The following is a 23,404-nucleotide window of genomic DNA, read 5'->3' as shown; positions in this document are numbered from 1 at the left end:
TGATATTTCAAATTCCAGGAAGGTTGGAAATACCTAAATACTATAGCAGGTTATTCGAAGATATTCTAGAGAAAGTACGAAAATATCTTGATCCTTATCAGTGAAATAACATTCACATGCCTATGTACAAATATCTAGCATAGTTCCCGAAACCACATTTTAGGTCCAATAATTAAGATCGGAAAGATCATCAAATATTTTTAAATGATCTACAGAGGAATAGATGGAGCAAAACAATTTATTTTATTTTTGAAAATACATGAGGGCATGAACTGCAATGTTCATACCAGCATATTTTTCATGACGTATGCCGGCGTGAAGCGTCGCAATTCATACCCTCGTGTATTTTAAATGAAATATATCTTTTTATATACATATTAATTTCATCGTTGTCCAAAATCAATGCTCTCAAATAGACGTACTATATTTATCAAGATTCAGATGCACATTGCTCACAATGAAGTGGTAAAACGTTCGCTTCGCAACCGAAATTTCGTAATTTCGAGAACCGTTAGTGTCGTGGCCGCGTCAAACTTCAGACGTGAACAAAGATAGTGATTGTTCCTTCGCCAAACGCTCGGCATTTAGATGTGAGAATCACGGTCTTTAGAATATGACCTTAAAAACGGAGGTCCCCTCACTGCTACGGTCCTGGGCGCTAAGCATAGGGCTAAATTTGTAATACTTCATTTACAGCTGGTGGTGACGTCTCAAAATGAGTGAAACATTCTCGACGGGACGTAAAACAACACGAACAACAATTTGTAAATATATTATAGGTAAACGCATTGAAAAGTAAATATTAAGTAATGTTTATAAATATGTTTTGATGGTATAATAGACTGCATCTCATCTCTATTATTTCTCATATTTATGTGCAAGAAGCAGTGTTTATTCGATTTGATTTAAAATATAGCAAACCTTCTGCAGGTCCATTGAAAATTGATGTTATTCCTTTCTCCTTTTCCGTTGTGGGAGAAGGAGGCGTCAAACTTGTAAGATGTGACTGAAGAAGTAATCGTATTTGTATTTCCCCCAGAAATATAGGCAAAAGGTGGAGGATCTTTAAACATCATGTATGTATACTCGTAAAAGTAGGTTGATGTGAGAGTTACATTCAATTTTATTCTGTAAAGCCCTGCATCGAATGATCCTTTGGTGATTAAAAACATCGCTGTGTTTGTGCCCAATGGGTTATCATAGATAACGAGGTCTAAATCAGAACCAAGCTCATCTGTTTTCCGAATAGTCCAGTTGTAATTTGTGTTATTCTCTAGACATCGAACGTCCATTCTGCTGTAAATGTACACATCTGTAGCTGTTGATACGGTCATGGATTCATTGGGCATGGAATTTTTGCGGTCGAAAAGACCAACCTTGGAATAACAGTCATTTCCAACGTAAATCGGCTTCACAATCTTAAATTCCGATATATTGTTATGACAAGTTATAGACACCGTCAAGTTTCCAAGCGAAATATATGTATAATTAAACTGCATCGGATTATCCGCCGTGATGTTAAAGACTTGGTTGTAAACATTTTTATCCACCAAGTCCCCAGTCTGAAGACTACAGTGCGTGAAGGGTCTCTTTGGTTTACCAAACAGGGGATCGTCTGTAGTGTTCATGATTTCAACGTAGAATATAGCTTCCCCCGGAGGCACCACCACTTTCCAGTTACTGGGATTTAAAACGAGGTCTATTTCACCAGTGATGTTGTAATCAGCGATGATAGGATTGTCAAGATACACAATCTCTGTTACCGTCCCATTTGTCCCTGTAACTTTTGGTAGATAGAAACCGTACTCATAAAACTGCACACTCACATTTGTTGTACTGTACCCATACTCAGGCTCATATACATTTCCAATTTCCTGCAAGTGAGATATGTTTGGATTGTTTTCTAATACATCTACTTCAAAAGTGTAAGTTGCATTTCCTAACAGTTTTGTGGCAGTTAATGTAAAATTTTCCTTTCGTAAGTCAATGCTAGGTTTGTCGCAAAACATAATCATAGTTCCTAGTGTTATGTTGAACACCCACGTGGACGTTGTATTGTAGTTGTGATCGAGAATTTGGAAGGTCATGGTATAATTACCTCGCTGCGTAAACTCGTGAATGTATTCAAACTGTGTCTGATAGATGAGGCGTTCCTCGTTTGTGCCGTCCCCAAATTTCCATACAGTCTCTATGTTTGGGGGCAATCTTGAACATTGAAATAACGTTAAATTAAAAGTAACATTTACTTCGTCATGCTTTGGTTTGTACGGAAAATGAATTCCATCGGAGCTTTGAGTAGGTACAAGAGACATGTTCATGTTGACAGGGTTTTGAAATGTATAATTGAAGTCTTCTGCGGTAAAAGAACGCACTTGTATTACAGAAAAACCTTTATAACTACTGACAGAATTATGACAAGAGAACGTGACATTTTTGTCCCCATCTGTTTTAAACGTATAGTTTCTTTGTATTGGGTGATTACGTCCAAATCTTGCAATCGAATAATTGACGGTAACGTCATTTTCGTCGTTGTCGAAGGTACACACGACGTTGGATGGATCAGGAAGGTTTTCCAACAACTCCATGGTCACGTTCTGTCGTCCGTCTGGTCGAGGGATCATCTCTGTGATGGGAAATACTCCTATCTTTCCCTCATGCAATGGATATTCAATTAGAACAAAAATCCAGTAAAACGACGTATGTCGTGGATTCCATGCCGTAAGGGTGACATTGTAAAATTTCTTTGGCTGCGAGTAGGATTTATTCCAAGATGTAAAATTGTAGTGATGATACAAATCGCTCTCCTTGTTTGTAATGTAGGTTCCATCATCATAAGTTACATTGTAAAGAAAATTTGAATTTGGTGTAGACACAAATGCAAACACAGCATCATCATCTACTCGAGTTGGAGATACTGGTGCCAGCTTAACGTCAAGTTTATCCCATATTGCAATAGTTTTGGTCAAATTCATGCTGTTGATATTCGATGACAGAATTGCGGTGATGGTATAGTAGCCTTGGAATATGTAGTGGTGTGTTAAGGGAATACCGCTTGCAAGGCTTAAATCACTTGCTTCTAGAGATATATTTGTCGAGTCACCATCTCCAAAGTGAACTTCAATATCTACAATACCTTGAGGTTGGTTTGCAGAACTTTCCACCTCTATAACAACTGTTGCATTTTCAATTGTTTGCACAGTGTCATTGGGCAACAACACGTATCCATTGATAGCGTAGTAGTAGAATAGAATGAAACTCTTACTAAATTGGGATACAAGGTTCTTTCCTATCACGGTAACATTGATTTCCCCTGTTTCGACAAATGTGTGGTTGATGGAAAATGATCTCGTATCGTTGCATGGATGCAAGAAGTGCTGTTTGTCTTTAGGGCCTAGGAACCACTCCGTGTTCATGTGAGAACCATTGATAATGGTTGCATTTATTTGTAATTGGTGACCGACTTCTGTATAGAGATCATATTCCACCTGTAAACATGAAGATATAGTTACTGCAGTATACTGATTTGGATCACGATGAAATTTTAAGCGAGCTATATTTTAATACATGTATTTCAATTGAAATACACTTACTCAATCAAAACTTACCATTATATCTTCAATAGCTTGCTCGTAAATTAGAGTTAAGTTAACGAAATGTTCCTCCGTCTCGTTTTGTGCCAGTAGTGAGAAATCTATCTCGTAGACACCATAGGTGAAGTTAGCCATCAAACGAGCGTCCATGGTGAAAACAATAGTGTCATCCAACTGATTGATATTTGCCCCATTTGTGTCGATACTAATGTTGTTGATAGAAGCCTTAAAGAGTAAGTCTGGTACAAAAGTATTGTTTAGGGTAGTAAAGTTGAACTGGATGTCGACGGAGTATTTGGATATCAGTATTGCAGGTGAGGACGGATCGCCATCCACTGTGAAGTTTGTTATCTGGTCTGAAAAGTCAACAGAATTGTTGCTATATAACTTGCTACGAAGGATGTCAGTTTTGGAAACAGAGTGAAGGGAGAACAAGTTAATCATCAAAACAACTTTTGAAAAACATCAAATTACATATCAGCAGCGATATGGATTTATATAACAAACAAAAAACAGGAATCATGCATATCATATTAAGTACGGAAATATTGATGGTTGTAGAACATTACCTTCAGATACATATATCAAGTACGAATAAAAACTGGAGTATAAAGGATTCCATGCATACAGGGTTACGTTGTACAAATCCGGATCTTCGTACGATTTATTCCAGCTTTGGATGTCGTACGACCTATAGAGGTCGCCCTCGTCGTTCTTTCGTGTCTCACCATCACCATACGCTACGATGTATAAGAAATTCGAATTCGGAGTGTTGTCGAATTCAAAAGTAATATTTTCATAAACCTTCTTCACTACTTGCGAGGACAAATTAACGGCTAACTTATCCCAAACGTAAACGATGGACTCGAGAATTTCTGATCCAATTGGCGATGTCAAATTCGCAGTAATCGTGTAGTTTCCTTGAATTGTGTACAGTCGCGTCGTGTTGAAACTAGATTTTAAAGTGAAGGCGTCCATTGATAAACTGCTATTTGTATTTGTACTGTCTCCGAAGTCCAAAACTAAGCTGACATCTCCTTGCGGCTGACTAGCAGAACCATTTACTATCACTGCTATTTCGACGATTTCAGTTGTTTGATAAATTTTTCCAACTTCAAGATAAATACCATTGACTTTGTAATAACTGTGAAACAACAGTGTGAAATTCTGAGCGGAAACCAAGTTGGTTACATGAAGAGTCACAGTTACATCTCCCGTGTATAGAAATGTATAGTTATAGCTAAACGCTCGCGTTTCGTTGTTTGAGTAACTGAAAACGTTTGAAACATTGTCGTGAATCCATTCGACGTCATAATTCGATCCGCTTATCAGTGAAGCGTGAAATTCAGCTACTGTTCCAACTTCAACATTTTCTTCAAAAGAAACCTAAAATCAAAATTAAATTTAGATGATTTCTATAATTTTCACAGCATACCATTTTATAATGAATATTACTAACCTGTAAGCCTGTTATTCTTTCTTCGTAGTGTAAAACCACAATGATAGATCGAAACTCAGTTCTGTTTTGGGCATAAAGAGTTGCATTCAGGGAGTGGTTTCCGTAAGGAACAGTATATAATACGTGCTGCAGAGGGAGATGGATCAGCTTTTCTTTCGCCTCTGTCTGGTTAATAACAATCATGCTGGAGTTGATTTCTGTGTCTCCAATCATTAAATCCAGCTCCGCGTCTATCACGAGGTCATTGAGAGTTTCGAAATAAAACAGAACTTCTGTTGTATCCCCGTAAAAATACTTTATGTTCTGTTGATATTCGTCTTCTATTGTAAAATTCATTATCTGATCTATGGAAAAAAAAAAAGATGAGAAATTGATTAATACTTTGTCAAATTTGAAATTTAATTAATAAACAACAAAAATGTATATATATATATATATATATATATATATATATATATATATATATATATAATCTATCTATGATGTTATTACTAATGATTTTTATGTCCCATCAAATTACACTACATATAGCAATTCATGTACCTTGTGTGACTTTGATAGGATAAGAAAAGAAAGAGGTATAGGCGGGGTTCCATGCCGTCATAGAAACGTTGTAAATCCCCGGATGTGTGTAGGACTTGTTCCAGCCCTGGAAATCATATTCACGATAGAGGTCGCTTTCCTGATTCTGTACAACTGTTCCGTCCCCAAAAGAAATATGATACATAAAATTTGACCGTGGTGTTGAACCAAAACTGAACTCTATATCTATATCGACTTTCGTCTGGGTAACAGATGAAAGATTGACAGTTAGTTCGTCCCATATCTGGATATACAATGTTTCGTTCATGGTGTTGCCGTAAGCACTGTGCACCATTTGAACTGTATAGTTTCCTTGGATGGTATACTGTTGGGTGAAAGGTAGGTATGGGATTAAGTTCGTATCGTTTGCAGCCAACATGAAGTTCGTAATGTTACCATTTCCGAAATCTATTGTGGTGTTTACCTGCCCCTGTGGTTGAAGGGCAGTTTCGGCAACCTGGAGAATTATTTCGGTATTCTCCAGCGTTTGGTAAGTTGATTTAGTTGTATTAATCGAAATTCCGTTTATTTTGTGAAAAACAAAAACGGTGAATGTCTGTGTTGCTGTCATAATGCCATTCGATGCTATGGCTGTGACATTTATAGTTCCGAAATCTATAAACGTGTGATTGAACTGGAAAAACCTTGTTGTATTCCCTGTGTAATTGCAAGTTATCACCGTGTCATCACCATAAACCCAAATGAACCGCAGGTTCGATCCACTCGCCACGGAAGCGTTGAAGAAAGCTGATTTTTCGTATTCGTTAAAACTGTTGTATTGAACCTGTTAAAAGAATTTGTAGTACCCGTATATCAGACCTGTGAAATTTTCTTGGAAATATGGCTTATATGAAAACGTATTGGGGTATTTGTAAAGCCCCAAAACGGATTTTTGAAATAAAATTCTTACGTACCTCAAACTGGCTAATATTTTCTTCAAAATTCACTATAACTTCAACGTCCTTGGTGTGATTTTCGTTTGATAATCTGAATAAAATCACATGAGTTCCAAATCCAACGTCAGAAAACAGTGACGGGGTCAAGGTCAATCGGATGGTTTTGTTTTCTGTGCTATACTGGACGTTTTGTGTGCTCAGCGTGGTGCTGTTGGTAATGATGGCATCAAAGGATGGCAATTCCGCAACGTAGTCGAAGTTAATGACAGACTGCTCGCTACTTGGCATTGAAACAGTAGAATCCTGACCGTAGGATAACTTAAACATGAAGACACCTTGAAAGTAAAATAAAACACTTGTGTGATAATTTACGGCACTTCTGAATTATTGATTGAATAATTGTTATTAATTCATAGTAATCCCAATTATATACGCAAAAATAGAATTCACATCCATTTATATGAATCATATATAATCTAAACTAGGGGTCTGATAAAGCGCATACATACGATTGCACAATCCCAAACCTTCTTTTGATTAAAGTGTTTAAAATGTATTAGAAAGTATCAAAAGATACATAGCTTTAATTATATACTAGTAACTGATAGTATAAATCTAAAGGAAATGCGTTTACCAGATAGATCTTGTGACATTTTAAAATATGTAAAACCGGATAATTCAAACATGTACAAGATGTACGTATACTTTCAGAATTAAGGTACTAGTAATTAACTTTTAACACATAAACTTCTAAAAGCTTTTTACGCAAACTGAAATCTTATCGTTTATTCAGAATTTTAAGATCTGACAATATAAATTCCTACCGTCTGTTGAACACCTGACTCCGGCAACAGGACAGGTAATGGTTTCCGAATTCGGGAAGCACTCCTCGGTATCCCACTCCAAGCCTTCACAATGAATACTCATGCGTGACGCTTCACCAACACCAAAGTACGAATTGGAGTATGCTACAGCTGAGGTCCTGTAATATTAATAAAATTGATTAATTGATGATGAAAATTATTATCAGAAGTACTCATCACTAATACAAATGATTTCTGGGTATACAAATCAACGGTGTAGGATACAAACTGTATGACAATAATAAAGTGAATTGTTGTTCACCGGTTAAATCATCAATACAAAAAACATGTGCTTCAAATGCAGCTATATTACACATTCGAAGTCTTTAAATAAAAGAAAGGTGAAGATAACGAACAGTGATCAATCCCATAACTTGCATAAGCAATACAAAATAGAGTTGGGCAAACACGGACCCCTGGATATACCAGAGGTGGGATCAGGTGCCTTGGGGGGGAGTTAGCATCCTATGTCGACCGGGCAAACCCGCCAGGAGCCTTATATCTACATCAGGTAAACGGAGTAATCCATAGTCAAAATCAGTGTGCCAAGAACTGTCTAACAATTGGTATGAAATACGTCAAATGCGTTTGACTCAAAGATACCATCTCAAAATGTTGACTGTCTTTTGGATTCAGTTTGTGTGAACATTTCTGCAGCTATTCGTCATTCGAAAAGTTACTATATGAGCCGTTCCCAGCAAAAAGGGCCCTTAAGTATATTAGTGCTAAAGTGTGTACTATAGAAAACATCCCTCAAAATATGAGAGCAATGTTGATTGTTGTTAAAATATTACAGTCAATCAAAGATGACAAACAACTCGTGATTGGTATTATCATGACCTTTGTCTTTTCAAGTATGTAAAATATGACGCTGCGTTTTTTCATTATGACGTTTTTTGAAAAACATTGTTGGATAAGATAAGGGCCTTTTTGCTAGGAACGGCTCATATGTACATGCGTCAAACATAATTCACTTTTTGTCATTTAATACTTCAAAGACAAAAAAAATCCTATTTCTATTTTGTGTCTAAATTGAGAGTTTAGGGTTTACAGAGGTTGAAACTCCCATTGGTTGGAAAAATCTATATAAACACAGTTAATGTACGTCTACTTATTTTAGTGGGAATTATATTTTAGTGTCTTTGATGGTGAAACATGAGCTGTTATCTATGGTTACGTTAAGATATTAAAAAAAACCCATATCTATCCATTATAAAACAGAGAAAAAGCCCGAATCATGATTACGCCAGCTAGTGTTTCAAAACCGACTGTGAAAAACTTTAAAATAAGCTAAAAATAACTACATATATGTTATATATTATTTTGGGATCTTCTACCGCTTCCTTTTACTGGAAAGAATATTATCTAATGTACCAATCCCGTGGGTATCCAGGTTATAACAGGTCCTCAGTACCCCTTGTTTGTCATACGAGGTGACTAAATGGGGCCGTCTTTCGGATGAGACCACATAAACCGAGGTCCCGTGTCACAGCAGTTGTGGTACGAAAAAGATACCTCTCTACTCAAAGTTCGAAAGCGCCGAGCATGGGCCTAAATTTTGCAGCCTTTCACCGGCAATAGTGACGTCTCCATATGAGTGAAAGATTCTCAAGAGGGACGTGAAACAATATGCAATCAATCAAACAAACAAACCCTCCTCAATGAAGAAGTTCTGGATCCGCCCCTGATTCTACTTACCTGGAATACCCTGCCATAAAACACACAATATTCGCCGTCATATTGTTCCAGTTCGTGTCACACAGTGACCTCCAGCTTCCAGCGTAAAACACTTCCACCGATCCCTCAAAATGAACGTCTCCGCCAATCAGACGCACAGGGGTGTAGTCTTGGTGGAAATATTGAAACAAATTAAAAGATCTTTGTGTGTGGATATATCAAAAAGGCATAAAGTAACTGGGTTTCTTTGACTAATAGGACATTTTTCGCAGATGAAAAGTAGCATGTACAGAATGATCAACAAAAACTTACCTGTGACGTTGACAACATAGCTCATGGACGTGGTGTAGATGGGATTCCATGCTGTCAGGGTGACGTTGTATTCTCCAGCCGTGGAATACGATTTTGTCCAAGGCGAAATATCGTATAGCCGATACAAGTCCAAATCGGAATTTTCCTTCGTGGTGCCGTCTCCATACGTCACAAGGTATCGAAAATTTGAATATGGTGGACTGTTAAATTCAAATGATACAATTTCGTTTAATTTTGCTGTTGGATTGGAATATAGAACAACATTTAGTTGATCCCAGACGTAGACTGTATAAGAAATGTTGTAGGACTGTACTTGGGAACTCAGAGTTAAAACGACTGTGTAGTTTCCTTGAAGTGTGTATGCGTGCGAGGCTGACTCGGGAGACGACGTCTCAACATCCAATGTACCCTCTGACAAATTCCCATTTCCCCACGTGACATTGAACCACACCGAACCCTGAGGCTTCTCAGCGTTGGAATCAATGATAAAATTCACCTGTATATTTTCATTTGTGTTATACACTCCACTAACATTCGTTGCAGATATTCCATTGATGGCATAGTACTTGTATATGGTAAGAGAGGCAGACGCCTGCGACACGTCGTTAGTGATGATTATCTCCAAGTTGATAGCGCCATTTCTGGTGAAGTTGTACGTCCAGTCAAAGACCAAAGCGTCGCTGTCTTCAACACAAACCACTGTAGTTTGATTTTCTATTACTGCTACGGTCGTGTGCTTTGTCCCACTATTCAGCGAGATGTTGAATATCGTCAATTCTCCAATCATTGAATATGTGGGATAATCAATCTAAATTTGATATAAAAATGTAGACTGAGCTGTATGCAGTTAGCGAATGTTTATAATCTACCAGTGAGTATTTTGATTTTTTTCACTCGTTGAAGCTGAAATACCATGTGTAGTATTATATCATCAAGAACGATTTTAGATAGATAGATAAATAGATAAATAGATAGATAGGTAGATAAATAGATAGGTAGATAGATAGATAGATAGATAGATAGATAGATAGATAGATAGATAGATAGATATTTCACATACGAGATTAAAATAAAAAATCAGAACTCAGCAAATCAACGAATTTTCACACAGCAATCAGGTTATGAATGATTATGAATATCTTTATTTAACTAGAGGGAGTTAATAATACACATTGATATTATTAGCATCCAGACACCGTTACCTGCAAACCACTGATCGATTCCAGAGAAGTGGAGACAGATTCATCAGGAGCGCTAGTTGTTGTTGTGTCACTAACTGTTGTCTCAGTTGTCGCTGCCAGTGTTGTTGACGTTGTATCTGCTATAGTGGTTGTTGATTGCGTTGATGATTGTGTCGTGGTCTCCTGGGAGGTTGATGACACATCCGTTGTCTCTTCTGTTGTCCCTTCTGTTGTCGGAGTCTCTGTGGTATATGTGCAAAGTATCCCTATTTTGAAAGAGAAAATCGTAATTATATTTATCAAACATTGTTCATTTTAGAATGTAAGGTAGAACATTTGTACTGCTCCATACATTAGTAGAGTTTTATATCACGATCTTATTGGATATCCATGTAGTGCACGAAGTTTGAGGTTCCCACAGAAATGAATTCTAATTATTGGTACATGTCAAAACAATCTCAGCTTAATGATATGCTTTCATAAACAATGAAGTACGAATATATTGTCATGCAGAATTTAAAAAAACAAATAATGAAACATTGATGCCCCCGTATGGTAGCAAAGTAATTTTGGTACAAAAGGAAATGTCTTGTCACAAAGGATGCACCTACCACTAAGCGTTCAAAAGTTATGGCCAAGGCTAACATTTTGCGGACAGACAGACAGACGGACAGACCAAAAGCTATATATCTCTGAATCTCCAATTCCAAACCCAACCCTAAATACCAAACATACAAACCTACTTTCATATGCATTTGTAATCAACGAGGTTAAAAACTTACTCTATGTGTATTTCATCTTTTCTTCAGAAGCATTTTGATGGTATTCATACAGAAAATGTTGGTATGTTGTATGGTGTCGTTTTGATGACATCCATACAAAATATTGTAAACATGATGTTTTGATAATATTCAGATATAAGATACAGGCATGTAGTCATTTTTATATATCTATACAGAAAATGTAAGTATGTAGTTATGATACAAACAAAAAATGTAATTAAGATATCGTGTCGTTTTGATTATCTACAGACAGGAAGGAGAATGTCGCTTTGATAGATTCGGGAAGGACGTCGTTTTGATGCTTAAAACTAACAGGAAATACATAAGCTTGCCGTTGTAGTACCGTGAGGCAGTAGCATTCTGGGAACTGTATACGTGTATGTGGATATGTGATAATGAAGATCTGGAAAACAACATAAACACCTTCAGATTTTATTTACTTATCAATCAGTTACTCTGTATAAATCAAAAGGAGTCATTTAGAAAGTTTTTTTCTCATTTGTTTGAATTTAGTCCTGAATTGTAAAATAAAAGTACAGTGTACCCTAAATGGGTCTTCTTTCTCATACAGAATCCATTGGTTTTCTTTTAAAAACAAAATCACTTTCTTGTGATATTTCATTGACAACCAGATTCATTCACTGTGTCCAGCGCTTATACATTGTTGTTACAATGATGTTTAATGTTTCATCAACGATCGAACAAGTAATCAGTTTTGAATCTCGGAAATTATATCCCCGGTCATAAAAATATGATATCGCTTAAGCAGTATATCTCTTAGTCCAATCGATGAACACTTTATGTATATTTTGATTTCAGCAATAAAGATAGGCGTAGATTCATGAAATATTATATCCCTCCAGGAATCAATTTTAGAAAATAAACCTGTACATTGCAGGAAGTATAAATATGACAAACCGGATCTCATTGCATTTTTCATGGAAATAAAATTCAATAAAGCTTTTATAACGAAGGAAGTCGTTAGAATGCTAACATTTTTGTATTTAACAGACTTTACTCATCACGTAGCTTTTTCAAAAGTTCTATTCCACGTAAGAATCATGCAAAAACAGTTTATAATCCCCCCTCCATTCTATTCAGGGTATAAATCTGTCATCGTATTAATTGTTGTCTAAATGTCAGTTGAAGATCGCCATACCTTCTTCTATTATTAAATTTATCAGGCTACCGCTAGAATAGTAGAGGGGCAGAATGAAAGTGGGGGGGGGGGGGGGCTTGAGAAGGTAAGGGGGAGAAAAGTGAAGAGGACAGAAGGGTGAAGTTTTGGAAGGGAGAGAGGAGGGACAGAGGGGGAAAAGAGGAAAATGAAGAGGAGAGAGGGAGTGGCTGGGAGAGGTTGACCCCGCCTTTCGCTGAGTCATGTTATGGGAGTGAATCAATCCTGATGATCAACTTTGAAAACTTTCATTTTTTTTATTTTTTATTTTTTTTTACTATTTCAGAATGTAGTCAAGTACTTAAAAACATATCATAAAAGTGAAGAAAAAATGTATAAAACAAAGAACAAAGCTGATGTGTTCAAAACAAGATGGTTGAACTGGAAATGTTTATTTGAAGATACATGTATTCAATAATTTATCAATAGTTTGTTGCCATATCTTCCAGCCATGATGTACATGTGTGTATGTGAGTGATTGTTTGTTTGTCTGCAATTGAAATTTTAAAAAAACTTTGAAAACTTGTATAGGTGTTTCATATGGTCTTTGGATATAGCATATTGTATTTAATCATTGGAATCCGGATACCTAGTCCTGTACGTAAAATACAAATGGGAAGGTATTTATGGTGGAAAAAATACAAACATGCATGTTGACGAAGAAAGGAATTGTTAGCCGTGGATCATTAATGTCAATTTACAACAATTGCTTTTCTAATCCATTTTGATTAATGGGACCATATTCTAATTATTTAAACCACTCGGGTGATTTAATGAGTTCACTTTTTGTTCGTTGTTATCCCCGTGCATAAAATATTCAACTTTACAGAAACTACATTGTCAGTATATAGCCATGCCTAAGTTGAGTTTTTTGTGTGTGTGTGTGTGTAGAATGTGAATTCCGATATTTTTATATCTACTGAGGCGCCAAAGCTTACTAATTGTTGAATCTTTAATCCTCTGAATCAACAGCGCCCCCAAGAAAGGGCTAGTTAGGCTGTAGTTTGAAAATTTATCAAATTTCGAAAACTCTCTCTGTCCCTGTGAAATACATGCATAATAACAATAATAAGCATGCTTATTGTGATTATGTATATAGTTCTAAAATTATATATTTCACTAAACTAATTACTAATATATTACTAGATATATGATATATCAATAGACTTGTCCTCTAATATATTCGTAAATGTTCGCCATGGTCCCTGGGTTAGCAGTTGATGTCATCGGGAAGGGTTGCATAGAATTCATATGTTTAATTGTTTAAAGTCTGACATGTAATTATATTTTGTTTATTTGTTCTGAGGTTAATATTTCATGAAGAAATCTCGATTTTTGGTGAAGAACAAATACCTGGCCAAGGGTAGACGATCATGGACCACTCGAGCTGTGAGGGTTCTTTTAATCTTTATAGCGCCAAAGTCTATCCGGCTCGCCATCGCAGCTTTAAGGTTTTATCCGAAAGACCCACAACTTCCGCTTTCACCGCCGATCACTTGACAAAGGAACATCCGGTGCTTTTTACATGTATGTGGACAAGAGTCTGTGGTAACCGACACCACGAACCCCGAGTCTTACCACTCCGCTACCGTCAAGATTACTGTCCTTGACTCGTATCTTGTGGAACTTAAAGTTAAGGGCACCTGCATCAGCGTTTTAGGTCACAGTATGCATGATATATGTGAGTGAATTTATTTTGCGATCAGCTGTAATGGTCTATGAGTGTTTATTGTACAATGCAATTTTACCTTTCTTGTTGTTTGACATGTTCAGGTTATCATTGATACCCGTTGGCCTCTAGTCAGTGCACAGTCATACCCTGAAATCTGAACACCCCCACCCCCGGACTCAGAACTACGTCGTCTCGTCTGAGACCTTCTTGAAATAGATTCTCAAAGATTTACAGTATTTTCAGGATATAACTTCTAGAGAGCACGCCCTTGAAAATTAACGTCTCATCAACAGACCAAGAATATTACAATTATGGCCGATACAGGATTACTTTCACAGTGCATCCATTATATAACTACAACAACTAGATCCGTGGGATCACATCGAGTTGACAGGCGCGGATCATCAGAGACGAGACGTAATACAACGCGGAAAAACAAAGCTCTTTATTGAAATATGCTTTGAAAACGGGAATATTTAATTCTTCTTAATATGAAAAAAAATAGAGATTAGAAATAATCCTCAAACTAGAAAGATGGAAAATGCGTCACGTAGTTTTAGTGATTTATAAAAATATCATAAACACTGTTCATACTAGAAATGAGGTGTATCATTAATTTGATATTCATATTTAAGGGGCGTATCCTTGGATGCAAATGCATGTAATGTAAATGAACTTTTAATGAATAACGTAAACGTTTATCAGTCTGTTTATCCAAAAAAAAAAATTATCTTGTGTATACAAGATTCATATCAACATTTCATGGTTAAAACACAGTGTTGGGAAATTTGATTTGTAAATTAAATGATAAGCGGATGTTTTGAAAATATCGAAATATATTCTTTACTAAAACGCCATAGTGATTGCTGCATCAAGAGCTGTGACGTTGATTCGATGATTTTGAAATTCTCTGCCATGTCATGTCTGAGACTTTCTTGTTTAGCATAAATGAAATTAGTTCTCAGGGGGAAAATGGGATAAACCAGAGATTTAAAGTTCCACCCTTACAAAAACCGGACACACCCCGATTGTTTTCCCCAGAGAGCTACAGTGCCACCCATATAAAACCTCAACACATCCCGATTGTTTTCCCCAGAAAGCTACAGTCCCGACCTTATAAAAACCCGACACATCCCGATTGTTTTCTCCAGAGAGCTACAGTTCCACCCTTACAAAAACCCGACACATCCCGATTGTTTTTCCCAGAAAGCTACAATCCTGACCTTATAAAAACCCGACAAATCCCGATTACCAATAGGAAGTATAGAATATCAATAAATAATTCTGGTTATCAAAATTTTGGATATATAATATCAAAATTTTTAATGTCGTATACATGTATACCTTCATATTTATTGACATATTAAAAAAATCCATTTCTTGAAATATTTTTATATTAAAACATTCAGTCATAAATTTTATGATATCAATAAATTGCATTATTGATATAAAAACAATTGATTTTTACTAACAATATGAGTTATTGACATCAAAGGTTCAGTTTACTAATATTAAAATTATCAAGGAATTCCTGATATCAATAAATCGAAATTTTCATATCAATAATTCAAGAGGTATGAGAAAGATAATAAGCCCCCTAGGTCTCATTTGTTCCACCAAATTTGATAACAGGCGATATAAGAGAAATGTGATTTTAGAGTAACACTGAACCATGCACCCGTTGCAGTGAAAGATGTTTTCAAAGTAAAGACCTTCATTGTGGTGGGATTCTCACTGATTTCATTTACACAAAGCAAGGTCTCTGTGATGTCAGGATCACAGGCAATTGCATCGCTTGGGGTCGAATTTACTAGTAAATTACTAGTAAATTCGACCCCAAGCGATGCAATTGCTTGTGGTCAGGATAAGAAATTTCAGAATTATTGAATCAACATTACGGCCATTGATACAACAATGGCGTTTCGTAAAGAAAATAACTTCTAAATGTTGAAATTTATTTTCAAATCTAAAACGTAGTTTATATATGCCAAGTGTACGATTTTCCATGCTATTTTAGGGAAATTCAAATTTTAAAAGGGTTTGACAGGGACTATATTTTGTGGCGGATGGATCAATCAATCAAAAAGGTCTAAATCTGCATGATATTACAGTTTCTGTTTCATCCAATATATTTTCTATTTTTATACTCGTATACGGGTATTTCAGTTTTATAATTCATGATACAAGTAGACTTGGAACTAGTTCAAATGTTGTAATTTATTAATTTGTTGATATATTTTTCCAAACAGATCACCGATTCTTCAAAAAGTTTAAAGTAATTTACTCGAAATTTTGTATGAAAATTCAGTATTTTCGCCAATAATTTGAAAATTTGATCTCCAACGCCCACTTTTATTTAAGTTCCATTTTAAATTTCAAGACAAGACCTTGTAAATTGTGTGAAATTTTATAGATTGACAATACTCCTAATATGTCCGTTTAAATTGTCAAATTGATATCATGAAGTTTTTCGTATATTAAGTGCAAAAAGGTTATCATTTATTTCCATTACTTGTATTCAACTGCCAAAAAGGTCATGTTTAGAACTCTATAGCTCAATAACAAGCTTTGCGACCCCAGTTTTTCTTTTTAATTTTCTAATTCTCCTTAAATGTAGAAATAATAATGGAAAGAAAAAACACTTCCCAAAAAATTGACATTACTTCAAATCTCAGGCGCGAACCTCCTTAAAAAACGGAGGTTCCGTGTCACGGCAGACCCTGGACCTTTAAAAACCCTCATTGCTACGGTCCTGGGCCCTGTTTTACAGAAGGTTTAATGGCTAACACTAAAAATTGTTACATAGTTCTAAAAGCTCGTCAACTTAATCAATCACAGTTCAATCAACGTAAATAATAAAATAAATTTCAAAAGAAGGTCTTGGTCGTAGTCGTAAGTTCTTTTGTAAAACATGGTCCTGAGCGTCACACTTACACAATGTAGGTCTAAATTTGTGGTACTTCATCTACAGCTGGTGACACGTGGCCCTGAGCGTCACACTTACACAATGTAGGTCTAAAAACGTGGTCCTGAGCGTCACACTTACATAATGTAGGTCTAAATTTGTGGTACTTCATCTACAGCTGGTGACACGTGGCCCTGAGCGTCACACTTACACAATGTAGGTCTAAAAACGTGGTCCTGAGCGTCACACTTACACAGTGTAGGTCTAAAAACGTGGTCCTGAGCGTCACACTTACACAGTGTAGGTCTAAATTTGTGGTACTTCACCTACAGATGGTGACACTCTCCATATGAGTGAAAACTTGTCGAAGGGACGCCAAACAAATGACTTTCCATAGTGGGGTGAGATATGTATATATTTGAATCATAGATATAAAATTATGATTAGATTTCAGTAATTATGTGGAAATACATGTATAAGGAATCCGAATATTTTATCCCAAGAAACGCCAATAAAAATTGGAAATATAAATTCAAATAGCTGATTGAGTGGATTTTGAAATTGCTAACTAAAATATTAGGTGTCAAGAATTCGAGTTATAAATACTAAAAATTTAATTATGGATATAAAAAAAATTCAATTGATGCAAGGTGAAGATAATGAACAGTGATCAATCTCATAACTCCTACAAGCAATACAAAATAGATAGTTGGGCAAACACGGACCCCTGGACACACCAGAGGCGGGATCAGGTGCCTAGGAGGAGTAAGCACAGAATTACAGAAATAATAGATACATGTAATTGTTGATTCCAAGAATTGAAATTCTGCATATTTAAGGAATGACTTTAATTAAAGTCATTCCTTATAATTTTATGCAGGAGACAAAGATGCTAACCTTCGTTTATCAAAATGTACATAAACTCGGAAAAATACAAGTCAACCAAGCCTCGCAATGATTTACTAAGCAACAGCGACACGAAACGTCTAGCTGCGAAGCCAAAGGTTGCCATCTTCAATCTTAGTTCTACGGAGCCTAGCCATTTATCAAAAATATTGTATCGAAAGTGAAGTTTATCATGATAGAAAATATGTGTAGACTATCCATGTAATTCTGCATATTTAAGGAATGACTTTAATTAAAGTCGTTCCTTATAATTTAATGTAAGAGACAAAGATGCTAACCATCGTTTATCAGATATAATATCTTTGTTTTAATCTATTAATAGTATTATTCGACCATACATACAGAGAAAGATGTTTTACAAAAGTGATTTGCGTACAAGTAGGCCTAGATGCTAATATTGACAACGAGAAAACAACATGTGTATCAAACCGAAGTATCTTATTGTGCACGTTGACTTTCTATTCCATAGAAGGCTGAAAGCAGTGCTGCGATGTAAATTTTAGAGAGAGAGAAAAAAAGAATAGTTCCGACATCTGGTTGTCAAGGGGGTGTGTCCCCATACCAAACCAGGTTATATACAAAAATAACTTGCGTTCCTCAATTGGAATTTGACCAATCAGAGACAAGGATACAATAAGAATTAAATTATTATAGGATTAAACATTCTTTTGGAAGAATTTATCGATGTGTAAACTCCGGACATTTTACTCACAAACTGAATAAAAGTGCGAAGCACTTTTATGTTAAGTTTGTGAGTAAAATGTCCGGAGTTTACACATCGATAAATTCGTCAAAAAGAATGTTTGATTCTTATAATTCCAATTCATTCACTTTATTAACAATTGCAAAAATTTGAATAGTTTCCCCGCACTATGTTGTTTGTTTTCAGGCGTGTATGAATACATCGCGTTTTCGGATTTATTGATGTGTAAACTCTTGTTAAGCTTTATTTTTGTCCAATCAAAACAATTGTAATAAATAAGATTGGAATTATATAGAATTATCTGTTGATACTAATTCATAGTAAGACAGCATCCTTTAGAGTAGTTCTCATGATGATGAGAGTATTTTTGCATTATATGGAATGTATTTTACTTCAAAACCACACTAATTAAACATGGATGTACCACATAAATGTAAATTACTTATGTAAAGCAAATAACTTTTTTAAAAATTCAAACAATGTTTTATAAATATGTTTCATGATTTGATAAAGGGCATTGATACATGTAGATTATGCGGTCCTTGAATAATTACCTTTTTTAAATAAAACATGAAATAATGACACATTAAATGTATTTAACGCAAATGATGGTAATTACAAGTATATGAGTATTCTGAAAGAAAAACATAATTACATTGATGTTTACACAGGTTTTTTTTTTTATTATTATTATTTCCCTAAGGTATCCAAAACAGATGCAATAAAGAAATGAATGGTTTGTAAATAAATAAAAGAAATAATAAAACGCTACAATTACCACATGTAGATAAGAACTTGCAGTTGACCTCTTTCCTAGAACCATCCAAGGACTTTTACTTCTAGCAAATATCAGTTCATTATAAAAATCATCGATATGTAAAGGTTTTTTTCTTTCTTTCACCACTCTTCCTCCGATGACTCACTATAGATTATTTTTTGTTCAATACCCAATGGATACAAATTTGTAAGGATGTATTCTAGTGGGTGGATTTTTATCTATTTATTTTTATTTTTGCTTTGTTTTCTTTTGTTTTAATTCTATGTAATCTTTTCTGCTCGTCGATTTTCTTTTGAATTAAAAATGACTCCGTTGTTGTATCGAATTTTTTTTTTTAGAGTTAAATTGTTTGTTTTCAAAAACACAAGGGGGTTGTTGGTTTACAATATTTACCATTCTACTTGCTTGATCAGTTTTGACTAATTAAACCTTTTGTAAATAAGAGACAATATCTGTTGTAATTGTAATGGCCAATAATAAGATAAAGTAATAGAATTAAATAGAAATACATTAAATCTCGGTTACACCGAATTTACGTATAACGAATTATCTATAGCGAATTTTACACATTATAAAGGATAGTAATAACCTCCCAAGCATTCATCTTTGTGCATAGTACATGCATGGAATTAATATTTGCTTTGAAACACAATATAAAAATCCTCACAAGATTTAATATTGTTTCCTCAATTATTTACTGGCTCATTTTATATCGCCTATAAATCCATACCAACATATAATGTTTACAGTTTGTTTTTATCAAGTCTATTTATGAAAATATAATAGTGATAATGAATTTGATTAAAAGTTTAGTTTGGACTTGGTACATCCATGAGACGTTTTTAAAAACACATCAGACTCTGGGATATCTATCTATCTATCGTAATCAAACTTAACTAGATCAGTTCACTTTTGATCTCAGACTCATTTTCATAAAAGGAGCATACTCGTATCGTGAAAAAAAGTGAGCCTTAAACAAACAAGAGGCCCATGGGCCACATCGCTCACCTGAATCACCTCGGCTCGATCATATTTATAGATTTTTCCTATATATTTGCATGTAAAACTTTGATCCCTATTGTGGCCCCAACCTACTCCCGGGGGCCATGATTTTTACAAAATTGAATCTACACTATGTCAGGAAGCTTTCATGTAAATGTAAACTTTTTTGACCCAGTGATTTTTCAGAAGAAGATTTTTAATGATTTTTCCTAATAATTGTATGTAAAAATTTCATCCCCTATAGTCGCCCCATCTTACCCCCAGGGGCCATGATTTAAACAAACTTGAATCAGCACTAAGTTAGGAAGCTTTCATAAAAAAAATTCCACTTTCCTGGCTCAGTAGTTTTTGAGAAGAAGATTTTTAAAGATTTTCCCTATATATTTGTATTTAAAACTTTGATCCCTATTGTGGCCCCAACCTACTCCCGGTGGCCATGATTTTTACAAAATTGAATCTACACTATGTCAGGAAGCTTTCATGTAAATGTAAACTTTTTTGACCCAGTGATTTTTCAGAAGAAGATTTTTAATGATTTTTCCTAATAATTGTATGTAAAAATTTCATCCCCTATAGTCGCCCCATCTTACCCCCAGGGGCCATGATTTAAACAAACTTGAATCAGCACTAAGTTAGGAAGCTTTCATAAAAAAAATTCCACTTTCCTGGCTCAGTAGTTTTTGAGAAGAAGATTTTTAAAGATTTTCCCTAATTATTTGTATTTAAAACTTTGATCCCCTATTGTGGCCCCATCCTACCCCCGGGGGCCATGATTTTAACAAACTTGAATCTGCACTGTGTCAGGAAGCTTTCATGTAAATGTAAACTTTTCTGACCCAGTGATATTTCAGAAGAAGATTTTTAATGATTTTCCCTATATATTTGTATGTAAAAATTTCATCCCCTATAGTCGCCTCATCTTACCCCCGGGGGCCATGATTTTAACAAACTTGAATCTGCACTGTGTCAGGAAGCTTTCGTGCAAATGTAAACTTCTTTGACCGAATGGTTCTTAAGGAGAAATTTTGAAAGATTTTTTTCTATTTGTTAGTTATGTAAAACTTTGATCCCCTATTGTGGCCCCCATCTTAGCTCCAGGGACCATGATTTTTACAAACTTGAATCTGTACTATGTCAGGAAGCTGACATGTAAATCTCAGCTTTTCTGGCTCAGTGGTTCTTGAGAAGATTTTTAAATGACCCAACCTATTTTTGCATTTTGGTGATTATCTCCCCTTTGAAGCTGGCATGGTCCTTCATTTGAACAAATTTGAAAGCTATTCACCCAAGGATGCTTTTGGCCAAGTGAGGTTATGTTTGGTACAATGGTTCTGGAGAAGAAGTCGAAAATGTAAAAAGTTAACAGACAGACAGACGACGGACAACAGGTGATCAGAAAAGCTCACTTGAGCTTTCAGCTCAGGTGAGCTAATAAAAATCAGAATACCACTGTTTTAATTCGCTATATCCGAATTCATTATAACAAATTTCTTAGATAGAGAAACATCTTTGTCAGAGATTCAGAAAAACTACTATATCCGTGAATTCATCATATTCATGTTCGTAATATAAAGATATTTGTGAATCTATAGCATGTACAAATGAATTGTTTTTTAAACCCTAAAGCGTTCCATTTCGTTTCGCGCTAACCCGTTGAGAGTCCCTTGCCAACCGTTCAGCATTCCGTGCAAGATTTTGTTTTCGTGCGGGGAAGTCATTCCAACTGCGTCCATAGAAACGTGCATACCGTTCAAGCCACGCCCCCTAGAAACTTACAGGTATACAACTGAGAATTTGAAATTACACAAAGATGGAAAAATTCTAGAAAGGAATTATCAATTATGATACCAGAACACCAGGCAGAGCGAAAACATTCGAGTAATCCTCGAAGCAGATTCGGTGGATTTCTTATTTTCATACCATATGGAAAGGAATTGTTTGAATATGTTCCGTTTGTTCGTGGGGAAAAATCAAGACTCTTTATCGGGGCTGTCTGGCAATAACATTTGTATATCTATTTATATATACATACATATATATATATATATATATATATATATATATATATATATATATATATAATTTCAATGTTATTTATTACAGTTGTTTTGATTATTCAAATCTTTTATTTAGTTTGTGAATAAAATGTCCACAGTTTACACAGATACATAGCTGGATCCAGTAAATGTTCTAAAAATCCTATATCTTTGTTCATCATGGAAAATATGAACAGCTGTGAAGGAGAAACATCAAATGTACTGCACCACTATATATGCCAGAAGTGATGTAAATCAAACGTGGAATTAAAAACAAATACTTAAGGACTTTTAGTAAACTAGAAATCGCAAAGCTTTTCTAAAATCAACATCAAAACGTACGAGTTTTCTACACTTTACACGACCATTCCTCATGATAGATTAAAGACTTGACTTTTTGACAGCATAGACAGTTACTTCTTCAACAAAAATGGAAAACGGAAATATTCATATCTAGTGATCAGTCATCCAAAAATTACTTTGTTAAACACCACTCTGATTCCACGCACAAGTACTCTGAAGTTGAAATTTAGAAAATACTAGAGTTCCTTATTGACAATATCTTCGTAGTTCTTTGGTGATAAGGTCTTCCAACAGTTTGTTGGAATTCCCCATGGGCGCGAATTGTACTCCTTTGTTAGCTGACCTGTTTTTATATTCTTTTGAAGCAGAATTTATTAAAAACTTCTAAATGAATAGAAAAAATATCTTGTTATGACCTTCATTGCGACATTTAGATATATCGACGACGTTTTCTCTATTAACAATAATAACTTTCATTCATATGTCGATTCGATATTTCCCTGTGGATTCGAAATAAAAGACACCACAGACTAGAGTCGCCCACTTCTGCTTCATACTTAGATAGAGGAGATTACTTTTG

At 35.3% G+C, this 23,404-nt stretch overlaps 1 protein-coding gene across 1 annotated transcript in view; it reads right to left on the bottom strand.

The window, feature by feature from the left end:
• LOC125670612 (uncharacterized) overlaps positions 1–23,404 on the bottom strand; it is a 47,079-nt gene that overhangs the window by 20,672 nt on the left and 3,003 nt on the right. Inside the window, exons 2-11 of the mRNA XM_048905857.2 lie at positions 10,582–10,826; positions 9,380–10,187; positions 9,089–9,236; positions 7,352–7,509; positions 6,546–6,862; positions 5,593–6,415; positions 5,050–5,393; positions 4,160–4,976; positions 3,606–3,946; positions 922–3,485 (exon numbers count right to left, since the gene is read on the bottom strand). Coding sequence (XP_048761814.2) covers positions 922–3,485; positions 3,606–3,946; positions 4,160–4,976; positions 5,050–5,393; positions 5,593–6,415; positions 6,546–6,862; positions 7,352–7,509; positions 9,089–9,236; positions 9,380–10,187; positions 10,582–10,826 — 6,565 coding nt within the window. The remainder of the gene's footprint in view (positions 1–921; positions 3,486–3,605; positions 3,947–4,159; positions 4,977–5,049; positions 5,394–5,592; positions 6,416–6,545; positions 6,863–7,351; positions 7,510–9,088; positions 9,237–9,379; positions 10,188–10,581; positions 10,827–23,404) is intronic.

The sequence above is a fragment of the Ostrea edulis genome, chromosome 4, assembly GCF_947568905.1.
Source record: "Ostrea edulis chromosome 4, xbOstEdul1.1, whole genome shotgun sequence".
Classification (NCBI taxonomy): Eukaryota; Metazoa; Mollusca; class Bivalvia; order Ostreida; family Ostreidae; genus Ostrea; species Ostrea edulis.
The sequence above is the reverse complement of the archived record's forward strand: the minus strand, read 5'-3'. Positions and strand labels throughout refer to the sequence as shown.